The 24,864-nt window shown below is 44.7% G+C and overlaps 2 protein-coding genes across 7 annotated transcripts; one reads left to right on the top strand and one right to left on the bottom strand.

Moving 5' to 3' along the window:
* The first annotated feature begins 25 nt into the window (after positions 1 to 25).
* On the top strand, positions 26 to 16,587 carry LOC128769269 (palmdelphin-like). 4 transcript variants are annotated; one of them, XR_008416382.1, is made up of 15 exons: positions 26 to 74; positions 2,257 to 2,308; positions 2,610 to 2,690; positions 3,849 to 3,976; positions 4,791 to 4,905; positions 4,968 to 4,992; positions 5,061 to 5,126; positions 5,188 to 5,348; positions 5,417 to 6,953; positions 7,067 to 7,184; positions 7,941 to 8,122; positions 10,540 to 10,817; positions 12,374 to 13,304; positions 14,311 to 15,917; positions 15,986 to 16,587. XR_008416382.1 is itself a non-coding variant. In XM_053882831.1 (9 exons), exons 1-9 carry the CDS (start codon positions 1,782 to 1,784, stop codon positions 6,317 to 6,319), a joined length of 1,536 nt encoding a protein of 511 aa, XP_053738806.1. In that variant the 5' UTR covers positions 1,664 to 1,781; the 3' UTR covers positions 6,320 to 7,040. The 4 variants fall into 4 exon arrangements, 1 of the variants encoding a protein (XP_053738806.1); XR_008416383.1 differs by lacking the exon at positions 26 to 74 and adding an exon at positions 89 to 241; XR_008416381.1 differs by lacking the exon at positions 26 to 74 and adding an exon at positions 89 to 350 and having other exon boundaries at positions 15,986 to 16,586.
* On the bottom strand, positions 6,956 to 24,864 carry agla (amylo-alpha-1, 6-glucosidase, 4-alpha-glucanotransferase a). 3 transcript variants are annotated; one of them, XM_053882829.1, is made up of 36 exons: positions 24,757 to 24,829; positions 23,915 to 23,951; positions 21,094 to 21,216; positions 19,028 to 19,238; positions 18,767 to 18,939; positions 18,496 to 18,699; positions 17,992 to 18,173; positions 17,210 to 17,321; positions 16,910 to 17,036; positions 16,186 to 16,288; positions 15,955 to 16,052; positions 15,180 to 15,319; positions 14,907 to 15,094; positions 14,353 to 14,476; positions 13,863 to 14,026; positions 13,690 to 13,791; positions 13,213 to 13,368; positions 12,979 to 13,129; positions 12,790 to 12,914; positions 12,614 to 12,726; positions 12,400 to 12,534; positions 11,748 to 11,878; positions 11,383 to 11,519; positions 11,142 to 11,275; positions 10,637 to 10,812; positions 10,471 to 10,573; positions 10,286 to 10,409; positions 9,643 to 9,744; positions 9,428 to 9,539; positions 9,237 to 9,372; positions 9,052 to 9,164; positions 8,773 to 8,984; positions 8,596 to 8,693; positions 8,372 to 8,459; positions 8,167 to 8,300; positions 6,956 to 8,101 (listed from the first exon to the last, which is right to left on the bottom strand). In XM_053882829.1, the coding sequence occupies exons 3-36, from the start codon at positions 21,179 to 21,181 to the stop codon at positions 7,984 to 7,986; spliced, it is 4,614 nt and encodes a 1,537-aa protein (XP_053738804.1). In that variant the 5' UTR covers positions 21,182 to 21,216; positions 23,915 to 23,951; positions 24,757 to 24,829; the 3' UTR covers positions 6,956 to 7,983. The 3 variants fall into 3 exon arrangements, with proteins under 3 accessions (XP_053738804.1, XP_053738803.1, XP_053738805.1); XM_053882828.1 differs by lacking the exon at positions 23,915 to 23,951 and having other exon boundaries at positions 24,757 to 24,864; XM_053882830.1 differs by lacking the exons at positions 23,915 to 23,951; positions 24,757 to 24,829 and adding an exon at positions 24,738 to 24,756.

Raw genomic sequence — 24,864 nt, 5'->3', positions numbered from 1 at the left:
TGGGAGTGCACCTGCAGGAGGCGAGCGCGTGCCTTCAAGCGAGTCACAGCAGATACGAGAGCGGCCACTTCAAGGTAAGAAAGCTAAACACTTTCTCACACACACTCGTCGTATTTATCAAGAAGTAGCTTAAAAAGCACTTTTTAAAATGACTTTTATGGGCACGGAACGGTGTCTTTGACGGAATTCAGTGGCGTCTAAACTCCGCCGGTGCCACCCACCGGAGTAAGAACAGAGAGAGGTGAAGATAACTCCCTAATGCTACTTAAGCCTCGGTTTCTCCCGAGAGTTCCTGGTGAGAGCTGGACTCGAAGAGACTCGGCGACTTAAGCAACTTTCAGTGTTTGCCGGTCAGTCACACAGTATGTTCTGTTACAACAATAAATGTGCGTGTAAGTGTCAATTTAGCGCAGTAGTTTTTTGCTTGGGAAACTTGGGGTTCTGACCAAAGGGTCCACACCATATTCCAGGTACCCTGTATTGCAGTGTGATATTTATTATGATAAACATCTATTGTAATGTTGTATTTCACCGCAGCAATATTCATTTGAAACTCATGACAACAATGCAGTCAACCAGGAGGAACATGAGGAAGACATAAAACAAGAAAAAAGTTTGAAGGGAAACAGTACAGGATTTCTTCCCCTAAAAATACTGGATTGATCAAAGAAAACTATATATATATATATATATATATATATAGTGCTGTCATTTTAACGCGTTAATACGATTGAGCTTAAGTGCCTATTTGAGACAGCCTTATTTTATTTATTTCACTGGATCGCTGTATTTGTATTACATTTTTTAAAACAGTCTTATTTATTTCACTGTATTGCTGTTTGTTTTACATTTTTGAAGACAGCTTTATTTTGTTTATTTCACTGTATTGCTGTATTTGTTTTACATTTTTGAATAATGCACCTGGCCTAACTGGGTTGCGGATGTGCTTGACCTTTACTTTTGGATTTCATTTATGAAGCACAGTTCACCAGTAAAAAATTGGATTTCTAATATTCTCTTCTTACTGTATTCAATTTATTAGTCATGCACTACAATTTTTAATATCCTAGAACTCTTTAGACCTTTAGCAGATATGATATATTATTTAATATATTCGTAAATAATCCAGGGTTTAAAAATATTAGTCTGAAAGTTTTATTCTAAAATTAATACAAACTGAAGTGTTTTGGTTTTTGCTGTAAAGGACTGTAGCAAATGTAGTGTAAATTACGCGAAATACTGGTGGATATAGAAGATGTCCAGTGTGAAATACTTTGATTAAATGTAAATACTTTATTGAATCTCATCAGGAGACAAGCAGTGGTATTTAACTAGGTTAGTTTGCCGTCCAACAAATAAACGTCTCACAGGTAAGAGAAGGTAATTGGTTCACCGATTTTCAGCGGCATCATGACAGGACTTTATCTCCTCTGAGCAACATGGACGTGCTTCCCTAACATGCTTGGTCTTACCGATGCTAGCTGGCAAGCAGATGGCAGATTACTTGTTAACCGCATGAGAAGATTAGCTCCATCTATTTACTGACTCGCCTTATCCTTCTGGCTTCAATCGCCTCCTATCTGCCGCTCCATTGTTCTGATTGATCACTGACGGGCCAGTTAGCAATTGGGTTTCCCGTCTGTGACAACTGACTGGTTAAATACAGAACCATGTGGCCGCAGGCGGTTAAGCCCCCACATAAGACTGGCCGCCTGTATGTCTTAAAGGGACTTGTGGTCCCTCACCTCTTGAGTGGATGGATGTCTTTGTGAAGAGGCACAATGGGGTGAGCCCATTTTTCTCCTCAGTGACCTCAGACTGCAGGTCACACTCTTGTTTTGAAGCGTGCCGCTGACCTCAAACTTAGTTATTTAAAAAAAAATGTTCTATTATCTCTAGCTTTATTAGAAGCTACACTGTTTTTGGGGAATGAGACTGCATGTTATTAATGTTATTAGTTGCATCATACTGTTACTTCATACAGTCAAGCACCCAACCTGACCGTGTATTTGGCAGACAATATTGTTCCTAAGTCTGTGTCACCGAGTCTCTGTTGGTAGGAGTCAGTCCCAGCTGACAGTTTTAGTGAGGAGCACTTACAGACGGAGGCTTAAAGAAATGATCTGACACAAGTCTCACCCACATTTAGACCCATTTTTTTGCCATATGAGTCAACAGGTGGAGAATTTCAGACTAGTAAAGCAAATTATGAACTGTTTTGTGTTGTTATTGATCATGTTTTGCTTGCTTTTCAAGGATCAGCATGGAAGAGCGGGGTCTTCTGAGAGAGAGACTTCACGCCATCACTGTAAGATGATCATTTTTCTTTTGAAATTAAATCTTTTAAGCCATTGTACTATTAATCTATTATCAAATAAACTAGCCATGTTTAGAAGCGGTTTATAACTTTGATGACGATGAGGAGTTTGTTGAACAACTCACTACAAATGCAGTGTGAATTATCAATATGAAAGTAAATTATGTAAAGCTGAATGAATGTTTGACTTAATGAACGGCAAATAGAATCAAAAACAGACAAAAATGTGTCAGTAGATGTTTGATATTTAAGGCTTTGTCCTCACTAATAAGTGCATGTTGTGTTTTTTCAGGAGAAGCATCGCATTCAAGGGGACATCAGACTGAAGAAGCAGGAGCTGGACCAGGAGAAGCTCAAACTGCAGCATCTAAAGGTCTGCCTAGTCCGACATTTCTAACTTTACTGACTCTCTATATATGTTTTAAATATTGAACTCCTGCTCTGCACGATGTGCACACGCCACTAAGTGAGAAAATTTCATAGACTTTGGTTCAGTACCTTACATTTTAAATATATATTTTAAAACAATAAACTCCCAATTAGAATATTAATTGATGAAAATGTCATTGACTTTGGTTCAGTACCTTACATTTTAAGTCTGTATTTTAAAACAATAAATTGCTGAAACTCTGATTTCAGTATTTGGTTTAAGACTGAGACTCTTGAGTCAACAGGTTGGCACGATTGACAAATTGCTGTTTGTGGTAGCCTTGTTAATAATAACATTAAATACAATAATATTTACTGTAATTTTCGGACTATAAGCCACTACTTTTTTCTTGCGGTCTGAGCCCTATATGGATTTTTACAGGCTGAAATCGGAGATGATGGCTTTTTATTTGCACTCAAAGCACTCAAATGTACAGCTCCGCCAACAGAGTCCTGGAGGTCTGGAATCGAGAAACAGCTGCTGACAGGGAACTTTGGGCATTTGGGCGAAAACAGCGCCTTTTAAGGGCTTTAATGTGAATAAAAGATGTGAGACACTGTGTCGAGACAAAGTGCGTTCGGCTCGAAAGTTCGCCGTGAACACAAGCGAGATGGGGATTTGGCTGCTGACTTGATCCCGGCTGGAGAGCTGCACCATGTCTATTGTGAGAGCAGCATGGATAAATCAAGATGCTCCGTATTATGCTGCTTGTTTCCGCTATTTCCTCACTCTCGATGCTGGACCCCGTTTTATAAACTAGTTTTGAAAAGCGTTTTTAAGCCGGTGCGCCAATGACCTGTACTTCTTTTTCTCAGTGGTGGCCAATAGAGGCAACTCAGACTAGTTCTGCTGAATAGTCGTGGTTTGAGAGAAATGCCACATTTGTTTAAGAGCCCCAGAGTTTTCTCCACTGCAGTGCGCCATGAAGGATGACTGTCATTTTAAAAGCCCATGACATGAACATGACAGGGCTCACATAACTACCACCTGCCTGTTGAGACCCTAAAGTATGTAATGAATGCAGTCTCATATAGTGCGTTTAGGGAAAATGCCGCGATACATGTGCACAAACTAGAACTAAAAATCTGTCTTCCTCAACAGAAACGCTGCTTGAGAGAACAGTGGCTCCTCCAGGACTCCTCTTCCCACAATGCAGCAGAATCACCGCGGCAGAAGAAACTTCTGTCTGACCAACAGCAGACGAGAGCTCTGGAGAAAAACATCTTTAGGTGTGCACCCGGAAACAAACGGGCCAAGACTGAATGGTTCAAAAACTACTCTGTTTGAAGGGCAAATCCAGACGAGGCTTTCATTTATTTTTAAGTTGGCTAAGACTCATTCAGGATGTATAAAGCTAAGTCTTCCGTGTCCGTGCTACTTCTCAAGTCGCTCTAGTTCCTTGTTTAAATGGACTGCAAATAGAAGATACTGTATTGATCCCTATGATACACTACATTTTCAATAGTATCTTTTGACTGATCAGATTCTAATGTAGACTAAATATCGTGACTCAGAATGACCTTTAACTCTCACTAAAGAGGTCTTGTGACTGACCGTTTTTTGGGATCTTTTATTTCTAAACGGTTATTAGGAACTCAAAAGGGAAGGTGGTGTGAGTAATAAATGGTATGATCCATGACCCAGAGACGCAGAGGGTCAGTTGTCTTTCCTAGAATCAAACGTGCATTTCAGAGCCTCATAACATGCGACAAATCTGTCTGCGGTGACGAACTTTTGTGTGTGTGTCTGTTGTAGCCTATATATTTTAGTCGGGACCAATTTGGGGGAAAACCGGACCCCACTAGGTTAAGCCTCAATTTGAGGATGAGGTCTTCAAAACAGTGAGGTCATGAAATAAGGTTTAAGTTTGGTTCAGAGCCCTGGTTAAGGTGAGCCATGGATGGTTAGGTTTAGGGTGAGAGGCTGGGGAAAGGGTTATGTCAATGAGAAACCTCACAATGTCCCCACAAGGGTAGCAATACAAAGGTGTGTGTGTGTGTGTTTGTGTTTCGGACCTTTAAGTGACCCACATTCCTCTTCCAGAATAGAGAAAGAGCTGGAGTCTCTGGAGAGGGAGGAGTCTCTCATCTCCACTAATGAGAGCTTCATCCTGAACAGACTGAAGGTGGTGGAGAAGAGTCCAGCCGACATCATTAAGGTCTGTGTGCATCTTCAAAGATAACTCACACTCAAACTGACTTGTTGTCCTTGGTATCTCAGGAGGCCCAGAAGAGTTTTGTGGCAGGTGAGTCGACGTCAAATATCAGGATAGGAGTGATAATGACGCAGGTGTCGCTGGTGTCTCTGTTTCAGATGTGCCACAGAGCAACACTATGACCCCTAATGTCGCGCTGCTTGATGAAAACACTGAAGAGCAAGGTCAGGTCCTCACTGTCTTTGAGAGAAGAGAGCCTGCTGACGTGGGTCGTGTCTCACTCAGATGTGTTCGCCATGGAGGTCAGCGTTGCCAAAAACCTGCTGACTGGAGAGAGCACAGTCCTCTCGGCTACCAGGGTTCAACCCGAGGACATTCACCAGAGCGCTGGGCAGAAGGTTTATGTAGACTCAAGGAGCTGTGTGTACGCGCTTGACTCGCAGGAGGTGAGCAGCTGGTTGAAGCGTCTCACGTTCACTGAGGAGCTAAGGACAAGATCCACGTCTTTCTGCAGGACTCTCGACGTCTGAGCCGGATGTCGGTGCTGTCAGCCGACGAGGTGGAACAGTTGCTGAGGAACGCGGCGCAGAACAAAGTCAACCACCAACGTTCAGTCCACAACCACCACAGGGGGGCGCCACGTTGCTGTTACAACCACAAAGATGAGTGGGAGAACAGAGAGGGGCCACTCCGACCGACCGTCAGTCACCACGGTGCAAGTAATAAGACATTTGAGCGCGACTGCAGAGAGAGCAGGTCCAAGATCATGCTGGAGGAGCTGAGGCGAGCTCGGCAGGAACGGCAGAAGTGCCGGGAAGAGAGGAGAAACTCGAGCTGTCTCAGGTGTGGACAGAAGGATCAACTGCCCCAGGGCCAGCGGCGCTCTTTGCAGGACGATCACCATGGAAGCCACCACACCTGCCACATCACCAGAAGCTGCAGCAGCGTGAGCCAGTGTCTGCCTCCCAGGTCACATGACCCGGAGGAGGTGAGCTGCCATCACCCCCGGCTGCGCTACACTCCAGCCAGCCACATCCCTCTGGATGACTATGTGAGCGTGGAGCAGGAGCAGGTCTACTGCTACAACGGTGGGCCGGCACCCTCCCCGCTGTGTGAAGACGACGCCCCCTACACCATTCTCAACTCCTTGGACACCTCTGAGCCCATCACCGCCGTGTTCATGGGCTTTCACACCACGGAGGACGACCGGAGTCGAGACTTCGAGGGGTCGCTGAAAGCCGAGCTGATTGTCATCAGTGATGACGCTGATGACAAAATGGACAAGAGGGCGAAGCAGGGGCAGCGCCTCCAGGGGGCAGCAGTGAGCAGCTCAGTCAACGGAGGGGGGCGGACGCAGAAGGGGCCAAGTGTCAGGAAGATCCACAAGAAGCACAAAGCCTGTTGTTCAGTCTGTTGACTGCAACTGAGAGACTTGTGGCCACTGGGGGTCGCTGAAGTCATACACCCCCCCACTGCTCTGGCTTTCATGGAGTGATCTATTTATTTGGGAACCAATGTCACGGACTGACAGTGGCACTGGTTACACATTCTGCAGTGACGCACCCGGGAGGTTGAAGAGGGCAGGCAGTACTACTGGAATGGATGGTCTTAGTAAAGTAGGATTTCCATCTTCATGTCCTCACTGCGTACTTTCATGTTTTTAGTTCATGATATTGACGGACTTACACTTGGGACAGGAAGCAGTGAATCTAAACATGAGTGCACATAGACACTCGGTCGGTTTCAATTTACCACTGGGGGAAAATTAAAAAAGAAAACAAAAAAAAACATGCTTTTATTCATCGTTTTAACTGCTGTTAAGTTTAGAAAGTAATAACCAGTGTTGTCCAATATTAGCTGGCAATGGGCTGTTTCATGACTGTCCTAATTTAGAGACCACTAGATGGCACTCTCTGTTCTATAGAAGAATTAAATGAATGTAGCCTTGCATCATTTTTTTCAGTGAGAGCGCCACCTTCTGGGTTCTGAAAGTGAGGACGGTGTTTCAAGAAACCTTATCAGTCCTTCACTACTAGCAATGAAAAGTAAATGTAATGTTATTCCCTTCAGATTTTATACAAATGTGAATGTTATTGTTGTAGATGATGCCATAAAACTTTTGTATTGACACCTTGCTGTCTCTCTTATGTTTGTGTGTCTTTAGGTGGACATGTTAGCAGACAAGCTGGAGTTGGTTATAGTGGCAGTGTGGGTGCATGAGAAAGACAGGAGGTGATACCAGCGTCTCTTTTATTGAGCTTTGCTCTGCTGTTACAGACAACGTGAGTGTGCAAAGGTGCAACATGAAATCCCGGTTTCGCGAACGGTTGCATGTTAAAATCAAATTAACTAAATTTTAAAATCAAATTAACTAAATACTAAAAACTAGTCAGCAGGGCGAGAGATCAAACCATGGCAGAACCGTCAGCAGGACAACACCGCAGCAGTACCAGCGTAGAGATCCGGACTTATTGAAGCTGCTGCGTCACATGGCCACAAAGAAGACTCAGCAAGGGTCAGAAGCACATGCTCAGAGACAAATCACAACACTGCTGCATAGGTGGACACATACTGCTGACCTCAGCATATCACAAGTGAACGTGTTAAACAATGAGAGGTAAGTCAGCTAAGCTACCACAGACGCCAGAGTCCCCATAATTGAGATGTCTTAAGAAGGAAACAGCTTTATCGAGCTTCAATTGAGCACCAGAACCATTGGCAGTAATGACAGTCGCTTATGAATAGACAGTGTTATGTTAGCAAGTGGAAGGGTGACGGTGATGGCTGCTACGGCGTGAACTATTATAGCACCAACCATCTCACACTCCTGCAATGGTCATATCTCCGGGCAGTTAAAAGAATCCAGAATAAAATATTCAAACTATATTTATCTTATAAAACTACTGATGTAAAATCTGAAATGATTGCACTGAAATGTGAAGAAATTGTGTCAAGTAAATGAAGATTCACTCCGTCACTAGACTCCTTGACTCATCATGACCTACGATCCAGACATGCTTGTTCTGTTTCCTATGCAGCACAGGGCGTGCAAGCAGCGCGACATGGACAAGACGCCCTCGCCTACAGGTCGTGCAGGACCTCCAGCACGGTGGCCAGGGACCACGCCTGCGTCTCGCAGCTGAATGGACAGAACTGACCGTTCTCGTTGGTCAGCTCCGGAAGACCTCGCCACGGAGACCTGAGAGAAGGCCGGACGGAGGTGAGGTTACTTTGTAAACGCATAACACACACTTACACGACTACCTCTCCAGATGTGTGTAGTGTCTCGACAGCACATTCTTCACCAGAGTCACCGTCTGGGCCAATGTTTCATCCCCCAACTTCTTAGCGAAGAACAGCTTCGCTCGCAGGAAGTAACCCACCGGCCACAGCCACTCCTGCAGACGCAGACACACACACACGCAGATGAGGATTTAGCACCACACATCCTCATGGGCAGCAGACTCACCGGTCCTTGGTGGTAGTTGAATCCCTTTGCCAGGTTGTAGTTGTCGTTATCCAGAGCGTTGTCGTACACACCGCAGTACACCATGTCACTGCGGCAAACACATCACCAGTCACTTTACAATAGAGTTGTGGGTTATTGAGACTCAAGTATTGCAGTGCATTATGGGCTAATATTTCTCTATTGACTAAAGATGTAGAATTTGTTCAAATATTCAATGGCCGTACTCGGGGTCGAGCGTTTTCATCCCCAGTGGTCCCAGTAGTTTCTTCTCTGCCATTTCCAGAGCCTTCCACGCTCTCTCTACAGTGAAGAGCTCCGGGGCCTGTCAAACACACACACCCACCCCAACGTGTTAGGTGCAGGCTAACGTCACAGATGGCCAGTGGCGCACGAGTACTGACCACCACCATGGCGATGGTGAAGTTGGGCCGCAGCTGATAGTCGCACCAGGGGCTGGATGCTCCGTAGCTGTCCTTGTAAATGCCCTTCTTGTGAACCAGCTCAGGGTGTTTCTCGTGGGGGTCCCCCGGCTCCCCCGACACCCAGAAGCCAGGCTCAAAGGACTGCTGGAGCTGATGGTTCCATTGGGAGTAGGAGATGAACACCTCGGAACCTGGTGACGGGTGAGATATGAAGCGGCACCGGGACAGAAGTGCAATGAATCCTCATTGGGATTTTACCATTTCTGCTGACTTTAGCACCGTCGTAAGGGAAGAGTCCTTTGGCGTGCAGCTGCACCACCCAACGAACAGCAGACTTACTCAGACCCACGATTTCTACTGCAGCGCCATCCCTGGACACACAGATGGATATGGTGTCGGCCACTCGCTTATTCCTCATTCACTCATGCCCATGTCTGTGCTACCTGGGCGTAGCTGGCATGCCTTTGTTCCTGGCTCTCTCGCTCTCCCCCATCTTATCCATCCATGTGCCACAGTTGAAGCGGTTTCCTCCGCTGACAAAGCCAGTCTCTGGATCCACCTTAGTGGCCACGTTGAACCCTGAAGAGCCAAGTTCACGTCAGACTCCCCTCCTCAGACTGACCCACACTCCTACCTTCATCTCTCATGTTCATGTCGATCTTGGGTCCAGCGTTCCGCTCTCTGAAGGCGATCCCCTCCAGGTGGCGCTGCAGAGCCTCTTGGATCACGTCATAGAGGGGTTGCTCCTTCAAAAAATAGACGCAAATGAATAATTTATTCAAGACGACAAACATTTATTTATGATTAATAAGAGCTAGTCATATCGACAAATGGACTTGTGTCACTCACCACCTCTCCAGGTTTGGCCGGCTCGCAGTTGTCACTGGGGTACATGCGTGTGACCGGGCAGCGGAGGATGTCCTCACCCTGAGGCACGTGGGTGGCGTAGTCCTGGACAAGCAAACAGCAGACACATTCACAAGAGCTGCGAATATCAACGGCAAAAACACGCTCTTATTCAGTCGCATTAGACGCATAAATAACATCCTTTGACTTATTGGTTACATATGCAGTTCCCTAGTTCGGCCACTAGGAGCAGTGATAAATAACGTTTGCAATGACTCTCTAGCACGTGAATTATTTTGCATGAGGGGAAAATTTGGGAGGAATTTCTTGTCGTTGTCAGTGATTCTGAACTATTGAACTTAATAATGACTTGGTATTAGTATTCTGTTTATGATCCTCCAGTGCATCGCAAGTTAAATTGGTACGTCCTCTTGCCCCAAACAGAACACAACCAGTCAACGAAAAACAACTCTGAATGTCTGGAATAAACCATTGGTATTTACAAAATGGTTTTAATGATGATAAAATGCTTTTTATCTACAAATGTATACAGCGGACTCAAAATTACAGAAAACCTGAGCTTGAGTTCGATGGATGGGGTTTCCACTGAGAGGTTACATTTCTAAGGCTTTCAAAGAGCCTTTACCTGGATGCACTGCAGCCACCACCACACAGCGTCACGGCAGTTGTATCTGGCGCAGCGACCCTCACCCAGGAGGTTTGGGATCAAACCGTGACGCAAGGTTCCAGCAAAGGCCAGGATGATGTTGCTGTAGAAAACATTCATTTATTTCACAATGCCAGCCCATAAGAGTGGGATGAGACACTCACCGGGCCTCCGTGTGTCGCCCAGTGAGCAGCATGAGTCCTCTCAGAGCAATAAAAGTGTCTCTTCCCCAGCAGCGGAAGATCCCGGAGGAGAAATGCGGGAGACCTGACAGGAGCGCAAGCTTTAAGGACGCATCCAGGAGGGTTGAAAACCATGTGAGAAGTTTACCTGCGGCTAAGGAGACGCAGCACTGCTCCTTCTGACCGGTGATGGGGTTGAGCCGGTACGGAACATCGTTCAAAGCGGCAGAGAGAGGAGGGAGGGCAGAGAAGCGGCCCACTCCACACATCTGGAGAGAGCCCAGCGCAAGGTGACGGACAAAGCTGGAGCCATTCTGCACAAAGCTGCGGTGAGAACAGTGAATCATCACATAAAAATATTCCAAGACTGAAGTTTAGTTATATAAAAAATATAAATGTTCATGAAAATTTGGAAACGGGATGAAACAAATAGAGAAATATTATTCAAAAGTAATGCACCAAGAGCGTCTAACTTGACACACTAAATAGCCCCAACAACAATTCAATGTATACAAGCGCGCCCTCCCACAAATGTTCAATCCGTTTTCAGGTGTGACTGTAATAAATAGACAGTCTAAGCACTGGTTCTGTTTACACGAGAGCCGTGTGTGAGCCTGTATTCTGGCTTTAATAAGTTCGATGCGATGATTCACCTGGACATGAGCTTGAAAGTTGCGTCCAGAGCGGTGGTGTACGTAGCCACCATGATGGCATCAAAGTATGAGGGGATGAGGTAGCGCGGGATGTGTTTCAGGTAGTCGAACATGGCCTTCAACCACTGTCCCACCTGCACAGAAGCAACTCAGCTCTCTGTACATGTCACTTGATCTTTTACTCCATGTTCAACACAGCGTTTTGACTGTGGCAAGCCTCGCATGTGACCACTCCTCTCACCTCTGCCAGTGGTCCCTCTCTGTGCACCAGTCTGTTGGAGACAAAGTCGATCAGCCAGTCGCCCTGTCTGAGGTTGGAACACACGGGGTGACCCAGGTCGTTGTTGGGGCGGATATCAGCCAGCACCGACATCAACCCTGCAGCAAATACATTTAAAAGTCCTCTGTTACACTCAAATAAAATTAGCTTTCAGTGACATCAATTCATTGTTTTAAGCACCAATAACAAAAAATAATGTCAGTGTCTGATGAGAATAAGCCTGTATTTTCGTTATTGAATAATATTGAAGAAACTACTTTATGAAACAACATACTCGACTGACGCGAGTCAGAGTTGTATGTCATTGTCGTGACCTTCTGAAGTACCTTGCAGTCCAGCGTACTTGAAGCTCTCCCACCCAGGGATGTCGTAGCAGCCTCCGCCGTCCTCCTTCTCCTCAGAGTTGCAGCGAAACAGCAGGATGTTCATGTCGGCCAGTGTCAGTTTAGACATCAACCTAAAATATAATATAATATTTAGGTGTATACAGTTTTAGTATCCCAGAAGCCACTAGATGGCGCGCTTGGGTTAGAACTGATGTGAGGTTTCATCGTTTTAGTCGCTCAAGTTCAAATATTTTACAGCAGACAGTGCCATCTGGTGGCCTCTGAAAACCAACCCTTCAATACTGTGTCATGGAACTTCAACTACCTAACACTTATGTTGAGAATAAAAATAATTCACAATTATTCAAAGCTAAAAGTCATTCAACTGACAATCAAACACTAACCAAGCCTAGCACACGGGACAAGAAGTACTCCTTCACTCACCATCAAAACACAAGAAACACAAACCACATTCCCGTCTTTCATGAAATCCCGTAACATCTTCGCTGCACCTAAAACAACTGGATCTACATGTATTAAAAGCTTGTGCTGGCCAGATTTGATCCTTGAGTTTGCCACCAGACTGAATGTAATTCAACACCATGTTTTCCTCTCTATGTGTTCAGGCTGCAGAAACATGTCATGGACTCACTGAGCCAGTGGTTTCAGCAGAGCCTCGGGTGGATTGTCGTCAGCCACGCTTCCTTTTTTGTATTTTGGACTGAACTGGGACAGGTAATGCCTCAGAACACCGACCAACTTCTGAGCCGTGGGATCTAAACTGACCCTGAGAGACAGAAGAAGACACCATCACGGATGTAACCATAAGAATGCTGCACCATTCTATAAGGTTCCGTTGTGTTCACCTGAACGCGATAACACTTCCTGGTGTCAACTTCTGGAAGGTGATTTCCTGCACAAACTCAGAGCGGCCTTTAGATGTCACTCCAGCTTGCTTCACCACCGTGCTTTCCTGCAACTGTTCCACCACACCCATTAGACATCTCCAACAGTCACAAATAACAGTCTGCAGGAGACTAACTGGTATGTGCTCCTTTATTTCCACAGTGTAGTCTGGCAGGCCGTTGATGTACTTGTCATCTTTCTTATAACCTCCGGCGCTCCTCTCCACCGTCCTGGCTTCCAACACCACTTCCTCAATCTTCCCTGTGGGCAGGAAATTGTGCGTTCAAGAGGAATATGTGACAGAAATGACGGCCAGAATACTGACCTGGTATAAACATGGGGGGGACACTGTTGTTGTACTGGTGGGTTTTGGGGTTCCAGAAGGCTGTTCTACACACCGACACCACTGACTGGTGAGTCGATGGACAGTGACGGGTCACAGCGACGATGTCGGAATCAACCTGGTCTACATACACCTGTGTGGAAAAGGTCAGAAGGAAGGAGCAATGAGGGGTGGAGCCTATATAAAAACGACAACATATGATGACCCCAGTTGCACCTGTATGAATCCTTGTGCTGCCAGCTCCTGGTGCAGCTTGTTGAGAGCCAGCTTCCCAGCGATGATACCAGTCTGGAAACCAACCTCACCAGGTGAGGACGGGGATGCAGTGGGGTTCCACTTGGGGTAAAAACGTTCCTCCTTCACTACAGAGATCTACAAAAAGAGGCACAATTCAGCATCAAGATGGGAGCTTTTTGCTCATGCTGTGCTCAGAATAGTCTTGTCAGTGGGCACTGTAAAGGTCAAAGAGTGGACGTCCAGATTCTGCTCCTGAGCGCCACTGTGTGCGCACACACCATCTCACCAAACAGGACCACAGTTTCTCGCTGGTCTGATTCCCCGACAACCTCTGTTTGACCCGAGCTATTTTTGGAGGTATTTGCAGTGATTAATCGGCAGATTAGAAAAGAGACTCCCAGCAACACAGGATTACAATACAGTCACACACGGTCTACGTGGGTTCTGAGGCTTGACCTGATGAGGGACCATTTCATCGTATCCCCTGGTGGATCCGGTCGCACAGCAGGCCATCGACACAATAGCAGAGCTGGGCAGAGAGTCTAGAGATGACCGTAGCTGCGGAGGATGATATTTTAGACAGATGAGCGAAAAGCAGACCGACACATTTGGTGCAGAAAAACACACACCTGTATCGGACACTCGTTGTCATGCGTCACGTCCAGGAACATGGCGTGAGCGATGGAGGGCATGAGAGGGCGCAGACTGGGCTGAACGAAGGCTCCCACCGGCTCGCCGCCGTAACGATAGACCAGTCTGCCCTCCTCGTGGCTGTCCCCGGCAGACATGGCCTCTGAGGGAAAAGGTGGGAGAATAAAAGATGTCACATGACCCTGGATCACCACTACCAGAGCTGCCAACCAGGCACACACAAGGAAGCTCATGCAGAAACTAATCCTAACAACTCCGAGCAGCTTGCTTTCACTGATCATTTATCCGCTGTTCTTCAGTTTATTCATTTGCGCGGGTAGTGATGATATTATTTACTATTAAATTATAAAGTTAGTAGCTAAAAATAACCAAAACTATCATACAGAAGCCATTTCCCTGCCTGTGAAATGTATATTTCCTTCTCAGGGTGGAGAAGTTTGTTATTTATGGGCATCCGCTGCACCGTACCTCGTATCAGCGATGAGATTCCTAGCCTGGTTACGAAGACATTGTCCAGCTCTTCACTGCCGGTGAACAGCTCAGCCACCACATACAGGTTAGGACACACTTTCCTGGCCACATCCAGCAAAAACTGACCGGCAAGACGGGCGGCCAGAAGCAACACGGATGCGTTAGAAGGCGAGTGAGGAGTGCAAACCAGGAGGTCAAAGCACGAGCCGTTGAGGGTAAAAGCCGGGGTGTGGGGGCAGAAATGAGAGACAAAGTTAGTGGATGGCACACAGCTGTACCTCGTATCAGGCTGCTAATTCCCAGCCGGTTCACAAAGACATTGTCAATCAGCTCACTGCCAGTAAAGAGCTCAGCGATGACGTACAGATTGGGTCGGACACATCTGGCTGCATCTAACATGGCCTGGATGAGACAACACACCAGAGACTACTTGACACGGAGCTCTTCTTTAACAACACCTGCCCACTAAGAAAACGCTGCCGTAACAGGTACAAGTCGAGCACAACAACATGGCAAGTTGCCTGGTTTCTGCTTATATTGAGCTGACTGACCTCAGCAACGTGCAGCGGTGTGGAGTGGCAGTTGTCCAGACGGACTCCGTGGAAGTATTTAGCTGTGATTTCAGTGTACTTCTGCATGTGAGCCCACAGGTACGGGCAGTCCTCTGGTCCTTTACCATAGCGAAGCTTAACACTGTCGCCCCAACATATCAGCTCGCGGCGCAGGTAGACATTTGACCCTGGAGTGGAAAAATGCCAAGCACAGATATTTAAAATACATCTGTAAGTGTATTAAATCTATAAGCTGCTGAGCTTTGGGTTCACCTGGTTCTGCAAAGTTGCGCAGCGGATCGTCCCCCATCACCCACCCATTGTGTGCTAGGAAATTACACATTTTATCTGGGTCATTCAGGAGCAGCATCTCCTGCTCCAGAGTCATGTCCTTGTAAGGGAAGGTGAAGTACCTACAACAGCAACGAATGGGCTTCAGCCAGCCAGTTGGAAACTGAAATATTCACTTGAAATTGTTCTATCAATGTAATTCTAAACATCTTAAAACCCCCAACTACTGTCTGAAGTGAGTCCACAGCACCCAGGACGTGTGCGTGCGTGTCTCTCCACTTCTAACACCAACTAACGTGCCAGCACAGTTCTGTACAGGCTGCTCATTGTTGCTGACTCATTGTTGTCTGAGTCAGATGACCTTCTTCTGAATAATTGAGGATGTGAAGTTGTAAGGACAGAGAGCGACTCGATTCAGATCTGATCTCATCACAGTTGGCTGCATTCAGTAGAAAAATAAATCAGAATAAAAATGTTTGTGTTGTTTTACAAAAATTCTATTTATATATTGACTGACTGTTTTATGACACTTTTACAGGGGTTCATTTCTGTGGCCTCCCCACAAGAGGAAGCCCAAACCAGAGGCAGTTTGGAAGTTTGCCCACACGTATCAGCAGCACTCAGTGACCCCCAGACATGAGCATCCCTTGATAGAGCTTCCCCATGTCCTTTCAAATTCATTTTAGTGTAGAGCACTTTGAGTTTCCTCTCTTACGAAAGGTGCTATATGAATTAAGTTTCATTCATCCATTCATACCTGGTAACCAGGGGGTTTTTCCTGCTAACAGGACCCAGCTTGGGGCCATGTTCCGCCAGCCTCTCGTACACAACATTCCCTATGATGCAGTTGACTGCCTGGAGGTAGAGTGAGCGGATAGAAATCTTCAGAGGTGATGCTGTGTCTTCGTATTTACACAAACCCACAGCGAAGAACAAAGACGGACGCATTTTTTAAATTGATTGTCCAGTTCACTAATATGTCTTCCACCTGCTCCTGATGCTGATGGACGATGTGGTGTTGCTCCTTGTTCAGCTCGTTCAGTTTCTGCCTCAGCCAACCGCAGCAGTCCTCTATGTGATGTGAGGAGGAGCTGCAAAGAGAGGAGACACCATTACAGTTCAGGTGAAACCTTCTCAGCAAGTCAAAGCCTCAAGTTGTGAAAAATACATTGACCTTTAATTATTTTAAAATATGTTAAAGTAGGCAAATCACCCATTTGAACCTTCCACACAGAACAATATAAGATTATTAATTCATAAAGTCACATAATTGTTTTGTCCAGTACTGAACGCAGCTTTGCGACGCACTTTTGGATCCCGACCCACCAGGTGAGAATCACTGCACTAGAGAGGGATTTCCGTAATGTATCCCCTTGGCTTTCCAAGGCCAGATAGTCTCCTCCGAATTTTAGAACATTTTGTAAGGATCACATCAGAGGGACATTGTACATGGAAAGTGACTCCCCAATGAAGCAACAAGTCCTCCCACAGTGAGCTCTGAAGGTGTTTTATATTTGATCCCTACAGAATAGACACAACAGTTCATTATTTCTGGCAGATTAAAGTCTTGAGTCTTGCTCTCTACAGCGCATGGATGACATCACTGACAGCAACATTGGAGTGTAGCACTCACAGTGGTAGTAACAGATTTTAAAAAAATGCCACCTTTGGTGTATGTATCATAGTTGCAATGCAAATGCTTGAGGCCAGACCTGTGTGGGACAAATGTCTCCAGAGCAGAGTCCATGTCCACCATGTTGCCATAACGCCGGTAGTTCTGGTCCTGGATTATCTTCAGCCCCTTTTTCCCTCCAGTCTTCTTATGGTCTGGTTTAGTTCCTGGAAGCAAACAGCAGAAAACAAAGGCTATAAAAGGAACAAAGACTGAACATTGCAAAGCCAGACCTGCTTGTTTCTATTCACTTTTAGTGGCTTTTAAATCACTCAAAGATCCGGAAAGATGTCGGTAAGATTTGACAAGGTTTCAGTCTCAGCTAGGGTGATGGACTCACCGGATTGGAGGAGGGTTCTGAACTGGTCCACAGCACTGTCCACTAGGACTTGGAAGAACTCCCACAGTTTGAGTTGAGGAAACACATCCTGCCACAAAACGCCCCGAATAGCCTGACAAGCAAAGACACACACTTCAATCTGAACTGAAACATCTTTTCACAAGCTGTTAAATATAGTTTCACGCAAACCATTATTCCTAACAGTTTTTCAATTTAGTCTGAAGACTTGACATGGTTTATGGAACACTTTACTTTTCTAGCGAACAATAATAGGCATATAAGTGCATTTTAACTTTTGGGGGAATTATTGTACCCAATTTTGAGGGGCCATTGTCTTCCATATTAATATATAGAAAATGAAAGTGAATTATGCCCTCATATGAAATGTGCCTGGCCACATTATTTGGAAAGAAACTAGCTTTGCTTTGTAAAGACCTATTGTGATAAAACGATTCATACTAATTCATTGGCCTTATTGTTTACTAAAACAAAAGCAAATCATGATTTAGATCTGTTTTTTAGTGACACCAACAAGGTCATCCAACATCCTCATCTCTTTTAAAGGTGTATAGGGCCGACGGTTTGTGAAGAGTCATAAGAGAAGCACAGCAAGACTTCAGTATTTACATAAGAAAGAAATACTTTGAATGCAACCATTTTTTCCATATCAATTATTTCTTTACCTTTTATTGAGAAAACAAGAGAAAAAAAACCCACCCATGTTTTGTTCTTCAAGCTCAAAGACAATGCTCGTGTTTCATGCAGAGTCGGAGCGCACTCACATTCAGGTGGCTTTCATTACTGATATCAGCAGGGAGTCCGCGGTCTGTGTAGAGTCCATCTGCTATTCCTGTGGTCAAATGCCAGATAGCTCGGTCCAGCACCCAGGCCGGACGCAGGTGAGGAGAGTTGACCATGTTGTAGCCGCACTCGGGATGCTCCTTGATCCAAACACTGTTTGCAGCTGTTACAAAAACATATCAGAGATTAACATTTCGGTTGTGGTGGATTTTCAAGCTACGATCATAATTTTATTTTTTAGAAAAGTATTATTAGGTTTCAAAGAGTTCAGGAGGAATACCCCAAAAGTATCTATTGACAAGTCGATTGTATGATATGAGTTTATTATCGCTCAGCTCTGTGGCACTGTTTTTATAACTTATTAGATGATTCATGACAATAGTTATGATATATGACAAGCTTTTATGATTTGATATGACGTCATACTCAGGTTGAAAACCACGTCTGTTTAAACAGCATCAGTTAGCGTACAACCAATGTCCCACCTGTGTGGTTGTACACCACATCAGTGATGCACAGCATGTCCCACTCTGTCCTCAGCTTGGTCACCAGTGCGCCCACGTCCTCCCAGTCGTAGTTACGTCCAGCAGGACTGAACTCCGGGCTGAAAGACAGCTGATCTGCCAGGGAGTAGCAGGACCGCGACTCTCCCAGGGTCTGCAGCGGCGTGAAGTGGATCATGTTGTAGCCTAAGAAGAGACAGAGGTTGTTAAAAACCGCAGTAGAGAAACATCGGTATACTTTCACGAGACAAACCTGACTCCTTGGCTACCCTCAGGCGGTCGGGCCAGTCGTCTAGATGTCCCAGACATTTGGACAGGTAGGTTTGGATGGTGATGCAGTCTAAAGGAAGGACGTGGTTGTCTGCTCCGACGCGCAGGAGTGGATCCACAACAATATATCCACTGCCGGACCTCTTGGTATCTTTGCTGGTAAAAAACAACACACAGAATCAGAGATAAATACTCACATATTGCCATATCGGTTCGCAGATTTAATAACTCAGCAGTAACTTACCCTGACGCAAAGTAGTACTGGTAAGATCCGGCTACTTTGAGATTCAGGGAGCAGAATTTGTCCGAGTCATCCTCACTTCCTGTCGTGTGAGTCCATTCCAGACAGCGGAAAGCCTCTCGTTTGAACGGCTGTCCCTCAGGTGGGTAGTTCGTGTAGACAGTGACCTTCCTTCCCTGCAGACTTGGACCAAGGCGGAACTGGAGCTCAAAGCCTGAGGAGACAGGTTCATAACTTCACCTAACCCTGCATCACTGACATAAAAGGAAAGAAGCGCCAACTGTTATTTACAAATGTATTGATGTGTATGCTGTAGAGCCATACTGGATACTTGAGCCATACTTGAAACTGCAAGCTGCTTCAAAGGTACTAATGAGTATTGCAAGTTTAACAAACTTTTTAACTACTTTCTAAATGTCTAGATGATATATCTTCTGAAGGAAAAAACAAAATAAGGGCACAGCGTGAAGACTGAAATGTTATGTATGAACAAAAGAATCCTGCCGCAGTACAGCAAAAAAGCCCAGAGGAATGGCTTCAAGAATCATACAACAATAACAGCGACTAGACATTACCAAAAACGGCAAGCCTCTCTTGTGTTTCAACTTCCTCAACATTTCATTAAAAGCCCCAAATACGTGACTGAAAAACAGCTGAGAACACAGGAGGTCACAGGCAAGTCAACAGCCTCCCACTGCAGGATGGTGCTGCCATATAAATAGGACAGCTAAAGACCAGGCACAAAAAAATCCATATCAGGTTCAGAGTGCTCTAAATGTCAAGTGGAACAGTTGAACTAGCTGCTCTTTTATATCCGGCTCACGCCACCTACTGCTGGTTAACATTTTTGACTTAAGAGCCTAAATAGCGATGGGGAATTCTCATTACACAACATGAAATGAAACTCATTAAATTAAGAAGATCCCTACGCAACAAAACACAACTCAACACGCCAAAAATTGATCACGAAACTGACTGTTTATAGACTCATTTCAAATTCTGATTCTATAATGCAGTTGAATTTCATTCCAGTAAATATTGTCTCTTATGTTTTCCTCACTTACTTCTTGTAATATCTCTGTCTGGTTGCCTAACTCTGCCATCACAGTTTCAAAACGTCTGTGGTCTAAGTCTTTAAGTGAATGAGAACAAAGAAATGCTGTACTATATGGATTTTTACAGGCTAAAGAGTGTCATGGTCACATCTTTTATTTAACTTGAAGTGCTCACAATGCACTGTTTTCACCCGCAAACAGAGCCGATCTCCTAGAGGACTGGAGGCGAGAAGCAGCAGCCAAGAACTTTGTCTGAACTTCGGACGAAACAGTGCATTTTGAGTGCATTAATGTAAATAAAAGACATGGTGAGTTCATGATTCTAAGTTCAGAACATTGCAGAGTTTGTTTCATGAGTCAGTCTCCATGCTGAACCCCATTTTCAAAACTTGTTTAGACGTGATCATCATGCATTGTTAAGCCGGGTGCACCATTGACCTTTCTACGGTGCAGACAGCATCACTGCACCCGCGGCTTATAGACCGGTGTGGCTCATGTATGAACAAGATCTATTTTCCTTCTTAAATTTAGTGGGTGCTGGCTACTATTCCGGTGCGCTCTGTAGTCTGGAAATTACGGGATGTATTTTTCAAGTCAAATGTGAAGTCATTGCAATTTTAATCCTTTCAGTTGAAGTGAAATGCAAACCCAACTTCGGAAAATGTGTATAAGAAAACAGTTTTCAATTATTTGGAAAAAAACACAAATTTAGTGGGTGCATAGAAGACAGAGATGATCAGCTAGAGATGGGACTTAGGACTGACTGATGGCAGGTGGATTTCGAGGAGCATTTATTGTTACCATGGTGACATGTGTAGGTGGGGAAAGCAGGCAAACTTCACCTTGAATAGGGAGTGTGTGACATCCAACTGACATGAAGCTGTTGTGTGTCAAGTCACATTAAAAAGCTTAGTCTAGGGCTTGACTAACCCTACCAACAATGTCATGGCTTACCAGTCAAAAACAAAAAAAACAGAAGTTGATTCAGACAATGAAAAGCTTGAAAAGTTCTACCTTGGTCGAGTCTGAATAAAGTCCTCTCAAGGTTCTCTTTCTCGTTGAGCATCAGGACTCGGATCTGCCTGAGGTGTTGAGGCAACATCTCTCCACCGAATCACGCAGACAATTGATCCAGAACTGGAAAGAGGAAGACAGTGACACAAACAGTTGCTCATCTTGTGCAAGAACCTTTTGCAACGTGTGCATCGTTGGCTGAGATGTAAGTCGCAGGATATTTCAAACCGTTCAGCAAACATGCGACAAGACAAAATGCGAGCGAACTGCAAGAGAAGAGCGTTTGAACCACATGGAAAGCTGTTTAAACATGCAGGGAAAAGAACATGACAACAAAGGAAGCGCGATTAAGAGCAGCTTTAAAAGAGACGATCACAGCAGAATGTCTGTCCTGCATCTTTTTCAACAGTTTCTCGATATTAAACAGACCTGCAACTGAGAAAATGCCAACACCCAGCCTGTATATAATGCTAATGGGTTGCACAGGATTCTTACAATTAAAATAGAAATAATACAGACTGCGTGATTTATATTGTTATTGGAGAAATTATGTGGTTATGACAATTTAAAAACCAGAAACAGCCAAGTCACCAACATGGTGCCCACGGTTGACCCCAGAGATCAATGGCATAGCCCACAGGCCTTTTAAAAAAGAAAAATGCCTGACATAGTCTGTCACTCCCAAACCATGATTTATAATTTTATTTATTTTTCTTTGTTTACGTCGGGCTTCAAGACCAACACTCCTCCAGTAGAGACCAGTTTGGACCGCTGTCTTCACGTAAGAGACTACCAGGGAATAAGGGAATTGTAAACAATCTTGTGGAAATTCTGAAACTCCATTCATCCAGTTTTAACTGCTTTCAATTGAGTGACTTGGAATTTGGTTTGAAAGACGGTTCTACTTGGATACTTTAATGAATGCTAAAGTTACGCCTATATAAAGGATGTCAAGCTAAGAAGCTAGATGATGGCTGTCAGAAGGTAAACAATTTATTCAGAGAACATGTGGGATAACGTCAAAACTCTAACAAAAGCCCATACTTATGGAAGCCAAACCCATGACATGCCAACATAAATTGCAAAACCCACAGTTACAACAAGACTACAAAAGATTTCAGCAAATAGCACAGGTCCTGCTTATTCCTATACTGCAATTGTTTTAACCCAGCTGAGAGTGATAGTGATGGGTAGATGAGGCTTCATGAAACAGTGTCCTGATTTTCAGAGGCCACCAGATGGCACTGTCTGCTGTAAAATGTTTGGACTTCAACAACTAATTCAATGAAACCTCACATCATTTCTAAACCATGAGCGACATCTAGTGGCCTCTGACAAATGGGACACTGCTTCATGAAACCTCATCGACCCTTCACCAGGGACTGAATACCGGCAGACAGAAATGTCTTATAAAGGAGGGTCATTAACCTTTAAACAAAGTTTGCAAGAAGCATTGAGGGAGAAGCCAAGGTCCAGTCATGAGACCATTTTTTGAGCATGTGAACATAAAATGTGTCAGGGATGACACATGAGATACAAAGGAAATGTTTTCATCTTGAATATGGAGCCGAGTTTCTCTAAACCCCCAAAAAGGAAAGCTTGTCAAGAAGGACAAAGGAATAACTGTAGCACTTATGATGATGCAACATCTCGCATGACAATGAACTGAAGCACAGAGACAAAGCAAAAATCCAAAGCAGACACCTGAATCTACCCTCAAAATCGTCTGTGAATCTTCACTGACTAATGGACCTTTGAGACAAATGCCCAGACCCCATAACATTGTCAATAAAACAACCTGACAATGGAGAGCTGTCGGTTTATTCCTACGAAAAGAAAGTTATAGTGTTGCATCACACTTGAAAGCAGGTCCGTAGGAGATGAGTAATCTAAACAGACTCCAGCATAACACAGCTGCAACAGACTTCACCTCTCTCTCAGTGTGAGAACCAAGGAACATAAGCCTGACTTGCTCCACATCTTTCTACCGTTACTGTTGTATATGTTTGCTGTTTGTGTGCACCAAATATCAATGTAAACGATACATTTCCTTGACTTACATAGCTCCATTGGGCTTCTTGTTTACAAGACATGTTTCAAGTAATGAATCATTAGTAGTGGTAACAAACGCACATCAACAACTTTCCATTAAGTATCAAAGTCAACACTCATCAGACAAACTGTAACACACAACAGATTAGTTGACCTTCTTCTTAATAAGAAAATGCTCAACAAAATACACAGAGGGAGTAAATCACCACTCCCTGGCAGATCTGGTGTGGACAGTCACCGACTTCAGAACCTCCACATGCTAAACTGGACCATTGGATGCCTCCATTTATGGACAAATGGGGAAGCAATGGCTCGCCAATCTTGACCAATGGAGTTAATGAATGAATGGTATTAGGGCTCTGATCAAATACACACAAAACGTTTAATATATTGTTGACAGTAGCAAGCATGCAAGTTTAGAACTATTCCACGCCACAGTGCGGCAACAGAGTGCTTATGATAAAGCTGGCCACCTCTGGTGTCATAACACAAGCTGTACACGTGAATGCTGAAAGTGTCTTAAGACTAGTATTGTGTTAGATATAAATTCATCTGAAATTAGCTGAATAACAGAAAAGACCATTTGGAAAACATAAAAATGTATGGGACAACTAAAGAATATTTGTACTTTATAATCGCACAGGATTTATTATAGAAAACATTTTTTTTTATTTTATTGTTTGCTACTGTCAGCAGTATTCTTGAAGTCCAGTCAAATATATAGTGCTTGTGGTCTTCCATTGGCATTCTTGAAGTAAGGCTTACTTACTGGACCAACACATGGAGCCAGTACTTGGAGGTGATATCTGTAAGAAGAAGAACCAGGAGGGTAATGCATCCAGAGTCAGTGAACCCCGCACATGCCGCCCACTGAGTCTGCGCAGTCATACACAGCGAACAGGACAAGGTCAGGGATCCACTCGTTAATGTCACTATTTCTATTTATACATCGCTTTCCTGGACTGTTCAGCTGGCCGGGCATGTCTGGCCTCTAACACCTGATCAGACAGAAACACATACAGCCGCATATTGACAGTTGAGGACAATAAATATCAGCTGTAGCGCAGAGCTCTGCAGCGCGCGCGCACACACACCAGACTCAATATGAAAAAAAGGCGATTTTACTCCGGTTTATTATTTTCAACTCACCGATGGTACGTCACAAAAAAGGCGCATGGGCTTAACCATATACATGTAACATTCATTCATTCGGCTATATCTGCCATCTGTATTTTACAAAGGAACCCTTAAAAACCTATCATTTATGAGTGAGAAGTGGGGTGGCCTTCGTGGTGGGCGGTACCGTCAAGTTGAACATTTAGTAGTGAAATATGTTCGACTGACACCGACAAGTCTAACAAACCATTGAACGAAAATAATTCTTTTTTTTTTTGACAATTTTCTGGCTGAATTGTGTGCAGTTTGTTGTCGATTTGTGGATCACACAAAATCTCTGGAGCTACGTGACTGAAGTCACGTAAATGTCTCTTTAAATGACGGCTGCTAAACTGGGTTAGCAAGAAGAGGAACTCGTCGCGCTGCGTCGTTACATTTCAGGGTCATTTGTTTGTGTTTGCTCCGTGAAATATAACCTGGTTCGTGCGCTGTCACCTGTGAGAAGAGTCCGGTCGGAGTCCAGAGCGGCGCCCCGTAGCCAGCAGCACAGGCAGCCTCCTGTTTCTGACGGTAGCTTGGGCTAACACGTGGGGGCGTGGCTTT

This window comes from Synchiropus splendidus, chromosome 13, assembly GCF_027744825.2.
Source record: "Synchiropus splendidus isolate RoL2022-P1 chromosome 13, RoL_Sspl_1.0, whole genome shotgun sequence".
Taxonomy (NCBI): Eukaryota; Metazoa; Chordata; class Actinopteri; order Syngnathiformes; family Callionymidae; genus Synchiropus; species Synchiropus splendidus.
This window is presented reverse-complemented; position numbering and strand designations above follow the sequence as displayed.

What these genes read in the sequence shown, in the direction of transcription:
- agla (XM_053882828.1), bottom strand. Translation starts at nt 21,181, where the DNA reads ATGTTGCCTCAACACCTCAGGCAGATCCGAGTCCTGATGCTCAACGAG. An exon ending in CAGAACCCTCCTCCAATCCG is followed by an intron (nt 17,037 to 17,209) that starts GTGAGTCCATCA and finishes GTTTGCTTCCAG; the next exon opens with GAACTAAACCAGACCATAAG. An exon ending in CAAGTACGCTGGACTGCAAG is followed by an intron (nt 11,520 to 11,747) that starts GTACTTCAGAAG and finishes TATTTGCTGCAG; the next exon opens with GGTTGATGTCGGTGCTGGCT.
- LOC128769269 (XM_053882831.1), top strand. An exon ending in CCAGAAGAGTTTTGTGGCAG is followed by an intron (nt 4,993 to 5,060) that starts GTGAGTCGACGT and finishes TCTCTGTTTCAG; the next exon opens with ATGTGCCACAGAGCAACACT. An exon ending in ACGCGCTTGACTCGCAGGAG is followed by an intron (nt 5,349 to 5,416) that starts GTGAGCAGCTGG and finishes GTCTTTCTGCAG; the next exon opens with GACTCTCGACGTCTGAGCCG.